General features: G+C 42.1%; 1 protein-coding gene and 1 long non-coding RNA gene across 4 annotated transcripts in view; both read right to left on the minus strand.

The window, feature by feature from the left end:
- Nucleotides 1-3,988: 3,988 nt before the first annotated feature.
- LOC138967644 (uncharacterized) lies at nt 3,989-9,938 on the minus strand. The gene is made up of 2 exons (XR_011456006.1): nt 6,772-9,938; nt 3,989-5,884 (listed from the first exon to the last, which is right to left on the minus strand). It is a non-coding gene; the product is annotated as an uncharacterized lncRNA (long non-coding RNA).
- Nucleotides 9,939-9,962: 24 nt separating this feature from the next.
- Nucleotides 9,963-18,379, minus strand: part of LOC138967642 (uncharacterized) — a 37,805-nt gene continuing 29,388 nt past the window's right edge. For 2 of the 3 annotated variants that reach the window (XM_070340246.1, XM_070340247.1), the window contains 4 exons: nt 17,627-17,714; nt 15,862-15,955; nt 15,028-15,105; nt 9,963-14,656 (listed from right to left, as the gene is read on the minus strand). In XM_070340246.1, the coding sequence (XP_070196347.1) occupies nt 12,494-14,656; nt 15,028-15,105; nt 15,862-15,955; nt 17,627-17,714 (2,423 nt within the window). In that variant the 3' untranslated portion in view covers nt 9,963-12,493. The remainder of the gene's footprint in view (nt 14,657-15,027; nt 15,106-15,861; nt 15,956-17,626; nt 17,715-18,379) is intronic. The other variant, XR_011456005.1, reaches the window with a different exon arrangement.

Consider the following 18,379-nt stretch of genomic DNA (forward strand, 5'->3'; position numbering starts at 1 on the left):
TTGAAGGAAAGTGAAACATGCGCATGCGCTGATGTGGTCCCAGCGGGCTTGACATAGTGCTCGCCGACCCCAATCAACAATCAGGGCCGGGTGGATCCGTGCGGCGCAGTACTGGCTGGCCGTGTTTTCATAATGTTATGGACGTTGGCTGGTTGGCAAACTGTAGGACTACATCCGACAACATAGGGTCGATTATGGTAATAGCTGTACTTAAAAGCGTGAGCCCCCCCAAAACCCATGCGTCATTAAAGAAGCGAAACTGACGCAAACGTACACATATAGACACTGGAACACACACACTCACACATACGCACTCACGCACGCACGCGCACACACATACACACACACACACACACACAAACACACACATACACTCACCCTCACACGTACACACCCACGCACGCACGCAAGCACACACACACACACACACACACACACACACAAACAAGCATACACCACACACACACACACACACACACTCGCACGCACGAACACACACCCACACAAACACACAAACAAACACTTACACACACACACACACACACACACACACACACACACACACACACACACACACACACACAGTTGCAACCTGCGACCTCGAAGTTACGATCGCGAGGTGAACAATATTTTACTGACAGAGAAATAGTATGGTGCCGGCCTCGTTTGACATATTCAAATCTCCAACAAAGATACTTTCAAACGAATGCTGAAGGCGCTTTCAACACTTTCTGTGAGTGTGCTTCTATAGCTGCACGATATTCTTTTCAGGGCAGGGACGGCCTGGGCCCGTATGCTTATGGGGGAAGTTCGCGACAACTCCCGAAGTTTTGAGTGACATAGGAAGTACTTGCCTCACTTTCGTATGCATGGGCCGGAAAAAGGGTTTACTTCGAAGCAAAGCGAGGAAGTAACTCAGGGTAGTTTGCGACTACTTCTAATGTTTTGAGCGACATCGGAAGTACATCCTCACTTTCGCATGCATGGGACGAAAAAAAGAGTTTACTTTGGAAGCTAACAAGGAAGTAAATGAGGGTAAATGTACTTCAGCCAGACCCAGTGGTAAACACGCTACTTCCACAGTTTCTCAGTGCAAAAAGACAGGGCTTTTCTTCAGTTTTTCATATCAAACGGAGCTGTGTGTGTCAGTGTGTGTGTGTGTGTGTGTGTGTGTGTGTGTGTTGTGTGTGTGTGTGTGTGTTTGTGTGTGTGTGTGTGTTCGAGTGTTGAAGTGTAAGTTTCTGCTATTTTTTTGTCATTGCTTTATCTCTGTGTGTGTGTGTGTGTGTGTGTGTGTGTGTGTGTGTGTGTGTGTGTGTGTGTGTGTGTGTGTGGTCTCTGTGTTCAGTTTTACATTTAGTCAAGTTTTGACTAAATGTTTTAACGTAGAGGGGGGAATCGAGACGAGGGTCTTGGTGTATGTGTGTCTGTCTGTCTGTCTGTCTGTCTGTCTGTCTGTGTGTGTGTGTAGAGCGATTCAGACTAAACTACTGGACCGATCTTTATGAAATTTGACATGAGAGTTCCTGTGTATGATATCCTCAGACATTTTTTTCAATTTTTTTATAAATGTCTTTGATGACGTCATATCCGGCTTTTCGTGAAAGTTGAGGCGGCACTGTCACGCTCTCATTTTTCAACCAAATTGGTTGAAATTTTGGTCAAGTAATCTCCGACAAAGCCCGGACTTCGATATTGCATTTCAGCTTGGTGGCTTAAAAATTAATTAATGACTTTGGTCATTAAAAATAGGCTATTTATTGGAAAAGTACAAGGGGGGATTAGCAGAAGATAAGTTTGACCGCCTCTGGCAACCATATTCTAACCTGGTTTCATGAAAATTGTCCAGTACTAGGCTCTACTCCTCCTCCCTAATTCGTTAACAGTATCTTGATATATATTCTATTGTAAACTTGAATCTTGTAGTAATCAATATTATTTAAGGGTCTAGTAGTTGTTGTAGTCAAACAGTCCTATACAGTGCCTCTTTAACTTTCCCCCTCTCTCTCTCTATTTTTCTCTCTTTTTCTCTCTCTTTTCTAAATCATTCTTTTAGTTTGCATGCTGTATGTATGTATGTGGCGATGTGAACTGTAATGTAATGTATAATGTGTTGTAAAAATAAAAAAAAATTAAAAAAAGAATAATAAAAAAATAAAAAAATTAAAAATTAAAAAAAGCCCCCTATACTTTAAAATAACATGATACAACTTAGTGTGCAAGTCAGACTAATTAAAAGATGCTTTAGATTTATCTGTTTCGGGTTGATGAGAGCATTATTTGGAGCACACCAGGAAACTAAAGAAGCTTATCCAAAACAGAGTGAAAATAAGTGAAATTATCAACTTCCACGAAAAGAAAACTATTTGTTGTATTTTTTTGAAATCTCGAGGGCTAGTTGTAGGTTATTTTTAGCAATGGAATAGGCTATTGGTGCAGGTACTTACGAAAATGTCGAGAGAAAATGAGACTAGAAAGACCGACCTTGTCAGCTCTCTGATGTTTCAAACTGTTCTCCTTTACCCTGACCCTCCACCCGTCTCCCACACACACACACGCTCACCCCCTCACACACACAAACACCCCTCCCCTCCCACACACACACACACAAACACCCCTCCCCTGACACACCAAAACACTTACTCCCCCCCCCCCCTCCACTGAGCCACACAAACACTGTATTGATCGTCATAGCTATACTTCCACACACACTCCTCCCCTCCGTCTCCAAAGGAAGAATTACTGTTCACAATTTCAGTGAACTTCCAAATCCTTTGCCACACAAGGCAAGGCAAGGCAAATTTATTCAAGAAACCCCATGGGGCTACATGAAAAAACAAAAATACAAGGGCAAGAAGGAAATGCAGGCTGTATCAACTAATACATATACTCATTCCGTTGAGAGAAAAAAAGAAATAATTTTAAAAATAACTGGATTTCATGTCTCAAAAAATAACAATTCCCGGATTATGACTACATTCTGTTATACATAACATTGCGAAAAAAAATTCCGATTAACTGCCATATATACAATCCCCTCCCGTCCACTACCCCCAACACAACCCTCTCCATATTTTTCAAACGGTCCGTTGGCTCCGACAGGTATTGCAGCTACTGTGCCATGTCGGATCCGTTGAGTCCTGGTTATTGGCCCACTTGATGTTTGTTCCTTTCAACTCTGCGAGCGGCAGAAGTACGCGTGGGGAAAAGTTTGTATTCACTCATTCAATTCAATAACACTTTATTGACTGAATGCAACAAACAGAATTTTTCTTTTGGCTCTTGCTCTTCATTGAAATGTTATTGGAACAGGAATTGATCTCATAGACTGGTGTGTGTGTGTGTGTGAGAATGTGTGTGTGTGTGTGTGTGTGTGTGAGAATGTGTGTGTGTGTGTGTACGTACGTGCATGCGCTCGTGTGTGTGTGTGTGAGTGTGTGTGTGTGTGTGTGTGTGTGTGCGTACGTACGTACGTGCATGCGTTCATGTGTGTGCGCGCAGTAACATTTTTTGTTGAATTAATTTTGTAATTGCCCCCTGGGTCAATCTGTGTAATCAGTTACACAAGAAATGTATCCTCTTTCAGGTATCAGCCAGACTGTAGATTCGTAGTGTCATTCCAAGGGGAGGGAAAATGTGATCCATGTACACTAAGCTTGGACAGATATGTATCGGTATCTTTACAGTGTATTTGGTTCTTTGTGAATATATTCATTAGGGCAGTATTAGCGAGGCATTTCACTTAATAAACTGTGTTCAAGTGTGTAAGGAGTCATTTGCACTGTTCATTCCACAACGTCATTCTGGGAAGGTATTGCATTTTCAGACTTCAGCGTTTTTTGACTTAAAAAGTTCAGGGTACTCGGCATTACTTGATGTTTCAGTGCCAACACGCGCGCATGCGCGCGCACACACACACACTGTGACAAACAGGCACGCACGCATGTACGCGTGCATTCTCACACACACACGCGCGCACACACACACGTTTTCCTCAGTTTATAAGTTTTATTATAAAACGATACATGTAATATGGCAAATGAATATCATGTTTTTCAGACACAGACACAGCGCAACATGAATGAAAATGGCAGCGTTTTTTGTGTGACAATCACCACAGTCTTGTTGTACTACAGCGGCAAGGCTGCCACGGTTGACAAAAACATCAACCATGATAACTGTGTGTGTGTGTACTACCACCCTGTAACTTTAACTCAGTTTTCTCTTTGATTAAAGAAATGTTACCCTTTAAAACGTGTTTCAACTTGCCCCCAAAGTTCAGTCTTCCCGCTTTCAAACTGGGCAAGGATATGCAATATCATGCAGCAGAAATACATGTACCTCGATGTTGGTGAAATGAGTATGTGGACCCAATTTCCCTCTCCAAAAGCATGAACATAACAACTGACACTCTAGACAGCCGGGGACTGTGTTCAGAAACACAAAATGTCAATGATGAACTAAGTCAAATGATTTTGATTTTGGAACACATGAGTAAACGATGGCACACACATACTGATTATTAAGTTGATCAACATACAATGAGGACCATAAACACTTCCTTGGTCTCAACTACAAAAGCTTTGTCCTTACACTCAAGCACATCAAAACAATATGACACCACTAGTACCCGTAACTGATCAATTTATTACACCTGAACACCTATTTACATGTTTAAATTCGGTTAGGGATAGGATCTAGGGGGTTGGGGGATTTGCGTGTGGGGGAAGGCTGGGGGTGTCACTTGGATGCTTCCTGTTCTTCAACCGCCCCCCCTCCCCCCCTAACCCCACAAACTGACCTCCTATGAAATAGGAGGATAGGCTAGGATCCAATAATTCCTATTATTAAATATTTTTAATTTTGGGGTTGCGCTCTCTCGTTTCCGTTGCGATGATAACCTGAACAGGTTCCTGCAATGTATCGACCCTGACCCTGATCTTTTGATTAAAACATGTGTCACAACATTTGTGAAACGGGGACGTTAGGCGCAAAACGCCCTTTCTTCTAAAAACAAAAAGAAAAGTGGGCTGAGGTAAAACATTTGATTTTTTAAACAATTTTGACCTTTGGGGCCTTAACGGGTCCAATCTATCTACATACATGTCCCAACAACAGAGTTTCAATCAAAATAACCTGTTAATGGTACATATATACCAAATCGTTTTGCAAATGTACAAAAAAAGTGAACAGGTTATTTTGCCTGCTACTGTATATCCACGCTGACAGCTCCTCTACAGCCCCTGCCTGTCAAGTGGAATTCACACAAACCTGGCTCCCAGGCATGTGTGCATTATTCACCTTGACATCATTCCTAAAGTAGGAAAGATAACATTAATTTAATTTTTACGTTACTGAGCATCCTCAGCTCTAGTTCATGATATTTTAAAACCCATTTTGTACAAATTCAACTTTGTCCCCATTTCTCATGCACTGTCACATTTAGACGTCAACATACACATGGCACAGTTGTAAACAATTATTTTTTATCAGCAAAAGCGTCAATAGATTTTCATGGAAAAAATCCCATGATCCCTCACACACATACACAAATTAATGCAGAACTTTTGATTACAGCTTCACCAGTCACATTTTTTGCTTACATTTAAAAAAATAAAATAAAAAACAAGACTTCATAACTGTTGACAGAAATGTGTGCAAACCTACTACAATTCAAAGTGTGTGTTAACAAACATGATTCACTGTGTGCACAACGTCACTGTGACCTTGACATGATTCACTGTGTGCACAACGTCACTATGACCTTGACATGATTCACTGTCTGCACAACTTTACTATGACCTTGAGCAGGTCAGCGTCAACATGTAATACAGATCCATGGAAACTTAAGAGTGTAACAGGTTTTTCTCTTGGTTTTTTTTTTCTTTTTATATTTAGTCAAGTTTTGACTAAATATTTTAATATCGAGGGGGAATCGAAACGAGGGTCGTGGTGTATGACTATGTGCGTGTGTGCGTGCGTGTGTGCGTGCGTGTGTGTGTGTGTGTGTGTAGAGCGATTCAGACTAAACTACTGGACCGATCTTTATGAAATTTGACATGAGAGTTCCTGGGTATGAAATCCCCGAACGTTTTTTTCATTTTTTTGATAAATGTCTTTGATGACGTCATATCCGGCTTTTCGTGAAAGTTGAGGCGGCACTGTCACGCCCTCATTTTTCAACCAAATTGGTTGAAATTTTGGTCAAGTAATCTTCGACGAAGCCCGGACTTCGGTATTGCATTTCAGCTTGGTGGCTTAAAAATTAATTGATGACTTTGGTCATTAAAAATCTGAAAATTGTAAAAAAAAATAAAAATTTATAAAACGATCCAAATTTACGTTTATCTTATTCTCCATCATTTGCTGATTCCAAAAACATATAAATATGTTATATTCGGATTAAAAACAAGCTCTGAAAATTAAATATATAAAAATTATTATCAAATTTTTTTTTTCGAAATCAATTTAAAAACACTTTCATCTTATTCTTTGTCGGTTCCTGATTCCAAAAATATATAGATATGATATGTTTGGATTAAAAACACGCTCAGAAAGTTAAAACGAAGAGAGGTACAGAAAAGCGTGCTATCCTTCTCAGCGCAACGAATACCCCGCTCTTCTTGTCAATTCCACGGGCACTGCCTTTGCCACGGGCGGTGGAGTGACGATGCTACGAGTAAACGGTCTTGCTGCGTTGCGTTGCGTTCAGTTTCATTCTGTGAGTTCGACAGCTACTTGACTAAATATTGTATTTTCGCCTTACGCGACTTGTTTTTTCTATGAAGCAATTCACCCCTGCTCCTCTCTCTTCCCTCTCTCTCCCTTTCTGTTTAAGTGTAAATCGAAAGTATTTTTATTTTTTTTATTTGTCGTCCCAAGGACAGATTGTAGGAAAGGGCCCTGCCTTAAATCTTTATCCTTTTACAATAAAGTTCATTCTTAGTCTCTCTCTCTTTTCTCCGGTCAACATATATAACCTGCACAGACTGATGACACATATCACTCCCACCATCCCCACTCCCTCTCCATTGAAAGGAAGCCTTGTGTTTAATCCATAAAAGCGCTCTCTCTCTCTCTCTCTCTCTCTCTCTCTCTCTCTCTCTCTCTCTCTCTCTCTCTCTCTCTCTCTCTCTCTTTTAAACAGTCCCTCAAGTATAATATTCCGTTTTTTGTTTGCTTTTTGTTTTGTTTTTTTATTTTTTGGTGATGTTTTTTTCATATTCTTTGTGGCGACCAGCAGTTTTTCAGATAGTAAGCAGTCAAAGCAGATTGGTAGCATCTTAGCCATAACATACATCTCAGAAAAGCATATAAAGGGCGATTCAAAACTTGATGCACGATCCAAATGAACGAAAGAATCTTCAAATCAAGATGAGAGGTTACAAAAGTATACATGTATATGACGGCCAGTATAACATTAAACAGTGTGATTATGGCATAAACAGTGTGATTATGGCATACACAGTGTGATTATGGCATACACAGTGTGATTATGGCATACACAGCTAATTCAACAATGCAAAAACACATAAAAACAAGAAGACATTAATTGTTTTCAGTAGGAAAGGAACGTGGAAACGTCCACATTACATTTTTAGAATTAAATCTGATTCATTCAAGTCCAAGAATGACATTAAAAACCAACGAGAAAAACAAGCACCAACCACAAAAAGAGCCACAGAACAAAACTCTGTCAGAAACGCATTCACAAATGAAGGATGGAATTATTTTCAATTTGGGCCCTTCAATGCGTTTTTTACTTGTTCACAGGCAAAAAGAGTTCTGCAAATAACAAGTCCTTCATATGATATCAACAGGACTCAAACTCATGTTCAAAAATTATACATACTTACACACTCAAGTTCTTGATTAAAATCAATCAAGCTTGGACATGGTGAAATGCTCAAACTTTGTACAGTTCATGTTCATGTAGTTCAAATAGCAGGAAAACACTCTCATAAAACCGTGATAAATAAACAATAGTCTGCACAGACTCATTGATGATAATTTTCAACAACAAATAAATGATGCGTCTCTTTGTAAAAAAAAAAATAAATAAAAGAATACAACTGTTTAAACCTCCAGCTGTAACAAAACAGGTTTTTTTACATAAAAAAAGCCATGAAAAACACAGATTCTTTTCAACATCCAAAATGTTCAAGAACCCGATTGTATAATTGTTCAATGTGACAAAAACAACACGAACACTGTCTAATTCCATGGCCAGTACAAGAACAACACGAACACTGTCTAATTCCAAGGCCAGTACAAGAACAACACGAACACTGTCTAATTCCAAGGCCAGTACAAAAACAACACGAACACTGTCTAATTCCAAGGCCAGTACAAGAACAAAGTGTGTGTAAGGGTAAGCTCCCTGTGAATCGATGATTAACCCACCATGGTACATTGTTCTTCCCCGGTAGTTATGTAACATGAAGGCAAGAACAGCCATTTCTACAGTACTGATCACACAACACAAACCGCTAAAAGGATGCATCCCTGTTTTGATCTGTTAAGTCACTTATAACACATTTCTTCTGCAGAAGGATGTTCGAGTCTTGCAAGAATTTTGAAAAAAAGAATCCTCCCTTGAAAAAAAAATAAAGATGTCCGCGAGTTGTCTGCTTTGAAGGTCGGGAGATTTTGAAGCAATCAAGTCCAAATGCAAGTCGGGTTGATAAACTTGTTGTTGTTATTCTTTTTACATTTAGTCAAGTTTTGACTAAATGTTTTAACATAGACGGGGAATCGAGACGAGGGTGTGGTGTATATATATGTGTGTGTGTGTGTGTGTGTGTGTGTGTGTGTGTGTGTGTGTGTGTGTGTGTATAACGCGATTCCGAGAAACTAGTCTGGACCGATCTTCATGAAACTTGACATGAGAGTTCCTGAGTATGATATCTCTACCCGTTTTTTTCATTTTTTGGATAAATGTCTTTGATGACGTCATATCCGGCTTTTTGTGAAAGTTGAGGTGGCACTGTCACGCTCTCATTTTTCAACTTTGGTATTGTATTTCAGCTTGGAGGCTTAAAATTTAATTAATGAGTTTCCTCATTAAAGTTGTCATTAAAATCAAATTCTCGCAAACAGATTTAAAATTGATTGCATCGTATTCTTCATCAAATTCCAAATCTAAAAATATATACATATATCATGTTTACTCTTAAAATGTGATCACAATTAGTACTACAATTATAATTTATGAAATCGATCCAAAAATGATTTCATCTTATTCTTTATTATTTCCTGATTCCAAAAACATAGAGATATGATATGTTGTATTCAAAACAAGCTCAGAAAGTTAACAAGAATACAGAAAAGCGCGCTTTCCTTCTTAGCGCAATACGCTACCGCGCTATTCTTGCTTGTCTATTTCACTGCGTTTTGCACGTGAGAAGTGAGCGATTTCCTTCTCGCGGCAATTGATGAAGCTGTATTGTCTTGGTGAAAAAATGCAGTGCGTTCAGTTTCATTCCGTGAGTTCGACAGCTTGACTAAATGTAGTTATTTCGCCATACCCGACTTGGAATTACCATGGATTTGTTTGTGACCATTTTTAGAGTTGTGCTTTGTTAGGTAACAACTTGCAAAGAAATTTGGATCGTTTGCTCCAGAACTGCAACGTCGAAGTGCCAAAACAAAACATTCTAGCACAAAAGCCTCAACGTGGCAGGAAGTGTCGTATTTTTGTTATGGGTTTAGAAGAACAATTGACGGGCGTTGTGGCGGGGTGGTAAGACGTCGGCCTCCTAATCGGAAGGTCGAGGGTTCGAATCCCGGCCGCGGCCGCCTGGTGGGTTAAGTGTGGAGATTTTTCCGATCTCCCAGGTCAACTTATGTGCAGACCTGCTAGTGGCTTATCCCCCTTCGTGTGTACACGCAAGCACAAGACCAAGTGCGCACGTAAAAGATCCTGTAATCCATGTCAGAGTTCGATGGGTTATAGAAACACGAAAATACCCAGCATGCTTCCTCCGAAAGCGGCGTATGGCTGCCTAAATGGCGGGGTAAAAACGGTCATACACGTAAAATTCCACTCGTGCAAAAACACGAGTGTACGTGGGAGTTTCAGCCCACGAACGCAGAAGAAGAAGAAGAAGAAGAACAATTAATAATGTTCATAGCATTCTGGCCGTGTTCTTTGCCTCGTCGCACCCCCTGTTGACCGTTATTTTTGGAGACGCAGCATTATATGCATTTCTCAGAGAAATATTGTTCTGATTCACACATCTCGTGGAGACCCTGTTTGGTTGTACAGACTATGGTGGACACAACACATCACAACAACATTCCAGCACTTTATCAACTGATTCACACATCTTGTGGAGACCCTGTTTGGTTGTACAGACTATGGTGGACACACACACATCACATTAACATTCCAGCACTTTATCAACGCCTACAGATTGGTGTGCTGCCCTACATGCCAAGCGGCATAACGGGCAGTGAGTAAGTACAGGCAGTAAGTAAGTACTCAACAGTCCAGCCACAAAATCCAGAAACCACCAGCTATAAATTTGTTGGCCAGCATGACCCTCATGTGACCTTGGAGTTAACTAGTGGTCAGTTGTCCTTTCATCAAAGTTGATGTGCGTACAACATTTTATAACTGTTCACAAAAGATAAAGGAAAAAATCATAGCTACCTTTCCTCTCACACAGCAGGGGATTGTCCATGTGAAGTTTGTTGGTACGTACCACCCAACAGTGCCGATGTGTAAACTTTCTTTCTTTAATAAGAATAAAAAATAACACCCAAACACCAAAATGAAATAAATATTTCGGAGTAAAAACTCCTTCTTCAGTAATTGAATCAAAACAAACGATGACGTAAAAACAGAAAGGAAATTACGTAAGAAATAATAACTTTCTTTCTTTCTGTCTTTATTTGGTGTTTAACGTCGTTTTCAACCGTTCAAGGTTATATCGCGACAGGGAAAGGGGGGGGGGGGGGGGGGGGGGATGGGATAGAGCCACTTGTTAATTGTTTCTTGTTCACAAAAGCACTAATCAAAAAATTGCTCCAGGGGCTTGCAACGTAGTACAATATATGACCTTACTGGGAGAATGCAAGTTTCCAGTACAAAGGACTTAACATTTCTTACATACTGCTTGACTAAAATCTTTACAAACATTGACTATATTCTATACAAGAAACACTTAACAAGGGTAAAAGGAGAAACAGAATCCGTTAGTCACCTCTTACGACATGCTGGGGAGCATCGGGTAAATTCTTCCCCCTAACCCGCGGGGGGTGGTAAACTCTGCATTATTGCTAAGCTAAGTACAAAAGAAAACAGAACTTTGTAAATTGATGAAGAGGAAGAGGAAGACAGAGTAAGCTGGGCCCCAAGTTTTAATACTGTGTTGTTTCAGGTAGTGAACTTCGCACGCTATCACAATATTTTACTTCAACAACAGAAAGCTGTGTTTGCTAACATTTCTGCAGAAAAAAACCCACCACAACATCCAACCACACCAGCAAACCAAAACACTGAAGGTTTATCATGGAATCATCAGCTATTATGAGACACAATAACACTGCACCCAGCCACTCAGTGAGTAATTCTCCAATGAGTAATTCTCCAAGCAAGGCAGATCCGTCAGCACCCTGTCACGGCGCAATATTATGACGCTCTTCCAGCAGAAACAAAATAATCACAGCCTTTGGTAAAACGTGGTAACACCGACATCTTTCAACAAATGAGCCTATCAAAGAAAAATTCAGATCCACAAATAAAACGTTTTCATGCAAGCAGTTATTTGTTTGCACCAAATATCTCCTACAAACTTAACTAAACGCTGAGCATAGCAGAATACTTGAGTACTCAGCTGTACCAGTAACCAAATGTAGCAAAAATAACTCAAATATGGCAAGAAATCTTTGTCCAAGACAAGCAATCTGTAACAATTTGTAAAAATCTGGTTATATGAGAATATATATTTTGTTAAATCCACTTAATACACATGCAGAATAATGTAAATGATGATGATGATTATGATGGCAGCTTATTTAGCGTGAACCACTCTCGTTTTAAGACGATAATAATATTATTAATGTAACAGATTATAATGCTGACAGAAATCAGTTTTGTTCCAGACAAAAGGTACAATAGGTCAAAAGGTCAGTTTGGCCTGGGCTTAAAATATGTATCTAAATGTCCTGGCTACAACAAAATAGTTGCCGTGTCAAAAGACATCCTGCGCATCAAAACCACAGGACATTTGACCGACCTTGCTTCAGGACAATGCGTCAGATCAAAACAGTGTGCGTAAAGGACTGCAGACCAAGCCCTGGGAACAACACTGACGGCATAATGCTGAAAAAAAGTCTTGCAGATGGTCAGTTCTGATTCAAACAATTTTGTTAAATCTGATTATATGAGAATATGTACAATGCTTAAAGGTGATATATATATGTAAATGTAACGGCATATTGGTGAAATAAAGTGTTACGAATGGTCAGATCTGTGTCTCACTCTCTGTCAGACGCTGGTGGTGGAGGTGGCCGAGGGAGAGTCTTTCCTTTCCACATAACCTGATGACGTCAGTCGCGCCTGGCAAGACATAATCAGGGTGCCGCCCAGTGTTCCCCCCTGCCTCTCTCCCCCCACCCCCTCGCCTGTGGTGACAGTCTCTCCGTCCTCATCATTGTGTGTGGAGGACGGGTCTGTGTGGTGGGCCTGGTGATTGTGGTCCACTGCCGGGACCTTGTCCTGCCCACTGTCCGAGGAGAAGAGGGGCCTTGCAGCGCGCGTGGCGCATGGAGAGAAGTAGCCAGAGTCCAGCCGCTCCAGTGTAAGTCTGTTGCCAGGGTCCTCACTCGCGTCGTCAGGCTGCCACAGTCTGCCACTGCCAGGGGTCAAGGTCGCCTCCAAAGGGACGTAATTGGTGTTGTTGGCTCTCGGCCTGTCGCCAGTGACTTCTATCCTCACACTGCTGTTGTTAGGTGGTGACTGTAGGCTGGGGGTCAAGGTCACCTGATGAGGGACGTAACCACTTCCGTTGGAACTGAGGCTGTGCTCTGCGTCAGACATGGAGGATGCACCTGAATCGGATCCATCGCACTGTGCAGCATCTTCCGCCACGGATTGTGTGCTGCCTTCTTCACCCCCTCCATCCCACTGTGCAGCATCTTCCGCCACGGGTTGTGCGCTGCCTTCTTCACTCCCTCCCCTCTCCGGGGATACAGGCTGGGAAGAGGGCTGGGGGACGTCACAGATTTCCTCGGGTCGGGCCACGTACCCTGATGAGACTGCGGATGGCAATGGAGTATCTTCTGCTACCTCATCAGGTTGACCTTGAGTTGCAAGGTCAAGGTTAAGGTTGTTGTCAAGGTCGTTTCCACCTCCTTGTTCAGCGTGTCGCTGAGACGACCCAGACTGAGGGTCAGCAGCTGGGAGTGGGGGGAGGGAGTGAGGGAGGTAGCCTGCAATGGAAGGGGGTGCTAGCGGAGCAGGGGGCTGCTGGTGTGAGACCTCAGGGTTCGATCCTTCACATTCACTGGCTGCTGGAGATTGGTCGCGACTCAGTTCAGATCTTGTGGAGGGGAGAGGGTTCTGAGTCGAGGCAGACAGATCAGTGAGGATTTCAGCTTGTGGACTTTGCTGAGATTCGTCTTCACCCACGGCCTGGTTGGGCTGGTAGGTATGGCTGTGGTTGGCGATGGTTTCCTTTGGGACGTAGCCTGGATTCACTGCTCCTTCCTGAGGTGTACAAGTCTCTACCTCCTGTGTGCTTTCCACGTTGGGTGAGCTTAGGGGTGAGCTTAGGGGTGAGCTTAGGGGTGACCTCTGCAGGGCATCACTGCAAGTCTCAATGTATCCTGAGCCGTTTCCATCTCCTGCCGGGGGAGTGTCCTTCCGTAGGTGTTCTGTGTCCTGTGGTGCTGTGGGGTGGTTGTCGCCTGATGGGAAAAATGACGCTTCCAGCCCAGGCTGTGCGGTCAGCTGCTTGACATGGTCCTGACCTGGCTCTGTGGTGTCACTGGCAGCCGCCAGGCGCATGTAGTTGCCCTGTAGCATGGAATCTGCAGCAGGGTTGTGTTGAGAACGTGGACCAGCTTCTTTCAACGCTCCATCCTCATCCTCTAGATCTGGCTCATCGAGGAAATCCTGCGGTACAGGAATGGCCGGAAGGTCAGCCAGCACGAAGTTAATGACCGGCTGAGTGACCGCTGGGTCTGGTCTGGCAGCAGGCGGTGTGGTGTCAGAGGCGGTGCTGGCACCGGGTGGCTGGGCATCGTCTGGAACAGTGTCTGCCGTGCTGCAACGCATGTAGGCTTCGTTCCCTGATTCTGATGCACGGCTGTCATCACTCACACATTCGTCTTTGTCGCTGTCTTTGTCATCGTCTTCCTGACAACAAGCTGGTACCGGGAGTGGGAAGGACAGCCCCTGAGGCTGCCCCAGTGGTTGGTTAGCAACAGACAGAACAATACCAGAGACGTCGGCCTGGTCAGCGCTGGGTGTGATCAGACCGGCAGTGTCGGCGTTAGGCATGTAGGGATTGTGCCCGGTGGTGGAGATGACCATGTTGTAGCCGGCCGGTCTGGACTCGGGGATGACCTGCGTCTTGTCCTCTGTGGGGGAGTGTGGCGGTGAGTCATTTTTGCCGGAGTAGCCACTGTCATCGCTCACCTGCTGCTCCTGTTGACAAAGGCGAAAAAATCAGCGCTGTTTCGTGGCTAACGTAATCTTTTTCTGTTTAAAACCTCTTTAAATTTACCTCCATTTTAAGAATAATTGACCTGATTTTCACAGATTTGTGGGGGTCTTACAAGGGGTGTTGAAAAGTAGTGGCTACGCACTGATACCCTCAGTCTGTCTCTCTCTCTCAGAAGGCTGTTCCTACTGTTGTCCGTGGGTCTAACACGAAGGAGGAGATGATAATCCCCCCTGAATCATGAAGAAACACACAACCCCTGGTTGAAAACAAACTCCTCTACATACCGAAATTGTAAATTCAATAACACGAGGACATTTTTTAAAGCAAGTTAGAAAAAGAAGAAAAAGCTCACATGGACAACTTTAGGAGAAGAGGTGACTATGAAAGCCTGGTTTGAGTATCCTCCCACATGGCCGTCACTCGCGGCAAACTGTTGAAGAAAGGCACCCATCAAGTACAAGTACATGTGTAAGTATTGCCATCATCATCATGAAAATGACGGAAATCCTCTAAATAGAATTATCATGGCTGTTTTTCATGCCGGTATAAAAAGGTCCTTGAAAGTTTATCCAAGCTAAAATGTGCAGATAAAATGTTACATGACCTCTAGAGAAAGCAAACTGTCTGTTTCTTTCATGTAGCCTCGAATGTATGAAAAACAGTTCACAAAGGTACAGATGATGTGTGTGATGTCTGACCCCTATGGGATCTGTGAAAGGATTTTACTATCATCGGACAGAGTGGGCAGTACAGAGTGGTCAGAGGCAGTTTCATGTTTATTCCTATTTAGATGGCATGGATCTTGCACAGCCTTTACTTTTGGCTATACAGTGGGACCCCCTTTTAAGACCTCAAAAAGTCTGAGAAAATCAGGTCTTAAAAAGGAGGGAGTCTTAAAATGTACAGAGGTTATGAACAAAAAGTCTGACAAAACAGGGTCTTAAAAGCGAGGAAGTCTTAAAAGCGAGGAAGTCTTAAATTGGGGGGTCTTCAAAGGGGGTTCCACTGTACCGACTGGCCACATAATTGACCTTGAGTGCGGCACGAGGTTCCAAGCATGATAAAGCTGAGTTTGCAATGTAGTAGAACGCGATAAAGTGCAAGTTCCCAGCATCACAATTGGGAAGGAATGGTTGGTGTACAATCCTCATCCTGAATGATCGGGTCAAGGTTAAACAACACTCACCCCGTTGACAGGATTTTTAGGTGGTTGTTTGACCGGAGGGTTGACGATGTCCGCAGGTTTCTTGAACTTTGACCTCAGTGCTCGGAATTTGTCCCTGAAACACAATGCAGGCAATACGTACAATACAACACAAAGATACACAATAAACAATACAACACAAAGATACACAATAAACAACACAACACAAAGATACACAATAAACAATACAACACAAAGATACACAATAAACAATACAACACAAAGATACACAATAAACAATACAACACAAAGATACACAATGCACGCAATACAACACAAAGATACACAATAAACAATACAACACAAAGATACACAATAAACAATACAACACAAAGATACACAATAAACAATACAACACAAAGATACACAATGCACGCAATACAACACAAAGATACACAATAAACAATACAACACAAAGATACACAATAAACAATACAACACAAAGATACACAATAAACAATACAACACAAAGATACACAATAAACAATACAACACAAAGATACACAATAAACAATACAACACAAAGATACACAATAAACAATACAACACAAAGATACACAATAAACAATACAACACAAAGATACACAATAAACAATACAACACAAAGATACACAATAAACAATACAACACAAAGATACACAATAAACAATACAACACAAAGATACACAATAAACAATACAAATTTATTGTCTTTTTTGTGGGTACAAACAGAAATGTAGACATATTCCACTCTCTGTTGACCAGCAATCTAACAGTCACTCCCTGTTGACCAGCAATCTAACAGTCACTCCCTGTTGACCAGCAATCTAACAGTCACTCTCTGTTGACCAGCAATCTAACAGTCACTCTCTGTTGACCAGCAATCTAACAGTCACTCTCTGTTGACCAGCAATCTAACAGTCACTCCCTGTTGACCAGCAATCTAACAGTCACTCCCTGTTGACCAGCAATCTAACAGTCACTCCCTGTTGACCAGCAATCTAACAGTCACTCCCTGTTGACCAGCAATCTAACAGTCACTCCCTGTTGACCAGCAATCTAACAGTCACTCTCTGTTGACCAGCAATCTAACAGTCACTCCCTGTTGACCAGCAATCTAACAGTCACTCTCTGTTGACCAGCAATCTAACAGTCACTCTCTGTTGACCAGCAATCTAACAGACACTCTGTTGACCAGCAATCTAACAGTCACTCCCTGTTGACCAGCAATCTAACAGTCACTCTCTGTTGACCAGCAATCTAACAGTCACTCTCTGTTGACCAGCAATCTAACAGTCACTCTCTGTTGACCAGCAATCTAACAGTCACTCTCTGTTGACCAGCAATCTAACAGTCACTCTCTGTTGACCAGCAATCTAACAGTCCAGTTGATAGCAGACTGACAGGGATTAGAACAGAACCAGAAATATATAATCTTATAACTATATACGGCTTGTGTGTGTCCGTGTGTCCGCGATGCAGGGCCAAAGTTCTCGATGGATCTGCTTCAAATCAGATGTACCATTTTACCCAGTGTAACCAGTTTACCCAGTTTACGCAAAGTAACCAGTTTACCCAGGCCAGTGTAACCTGTTTACCCAGTTTACCCAAAGTAACCATTTTACCCAGTGTAACCATTTTACCCAAAGTAACCATTTACCCAAAGTAACCATTTTACCCAAAGTAACCAGTTTACCCAAACTAACTATTTTACCCAAAGTAATCAGTTTACCCAGTGTAACCGGTTTACCCAAAGTAACCAGTTTACCTGCAGAAACAGAAGACCAGCATTGCCAAAACAAACACAACCACAAGCACTCCCATGACAATGCCAGTAATTTCACCACTGCTCAGTTCTGGAAATAAATAGAATAAAGTATCATGATTAATTAATCAAAATACAATGAAAAATGCAGCAACATCATATTCATACAGAAAATAGAACAGCAGTATTATATAGAATAAATTAAAATATAATAACAAGTGCAGCAACATGGTACAGTAAAACCTGCGAGCAAAGGACACCCTTGGGGAACCTTGCCACTGTCCTTTGTACAAAGGTGTCCTTTCTTTTGAATATGAATTGCGCAGACATTTTTTGGGAAGAAAAAACCCAGCCAAATAGTTTTATTCTAAACTGTGCATTACATGTAGTCATACAGAAAGTGACAAAGAAAACAAGTTCAACATGCAACATGTACATGTACAAAACCAGAATCAGTCTGGCTTGGTTCAGACGCACATCTTCAGAATGCTACTCAAGTTCATGACAGCTGTCAGCATTTCAGGGTGAACGGGGGGGGGGGGGGGAGAGAGAGAGAGAGAGAGAGAGAGAGAGAGAGAGAGAGAGAGAGAGAGAGAGAGAGAGAGAGAGAGAGAGAGAGAGAGAGAGAGAGAGAGAGAGAGAGAGAGAGAGAGAGAGAGAGAGAGAGAGAGAGAGAGAGAGAGGAGGTATTGCACCTCGGTTCGACCGAAGCTAAGTTAAGAATAAATTCCTGTTGTGCAGCGGGTTAAAGTATTC

The sequence above is a fragment of the Littorina saxatilis genome, linkage group LG5 (genome assembly GCF_037325665.1).
Source record: "Littorina saxatilis isolate snail1 linkage group LG5, US_GU_Lsax_2.0, whole genome shotgun sequence".
Classification (NCBI taxonomy): Eukaryota; Metazoa; Mollusca; class Gastropoda; order Littorinimorpha; family Littorinidae; genus Littorina; species Littorina saxatilis.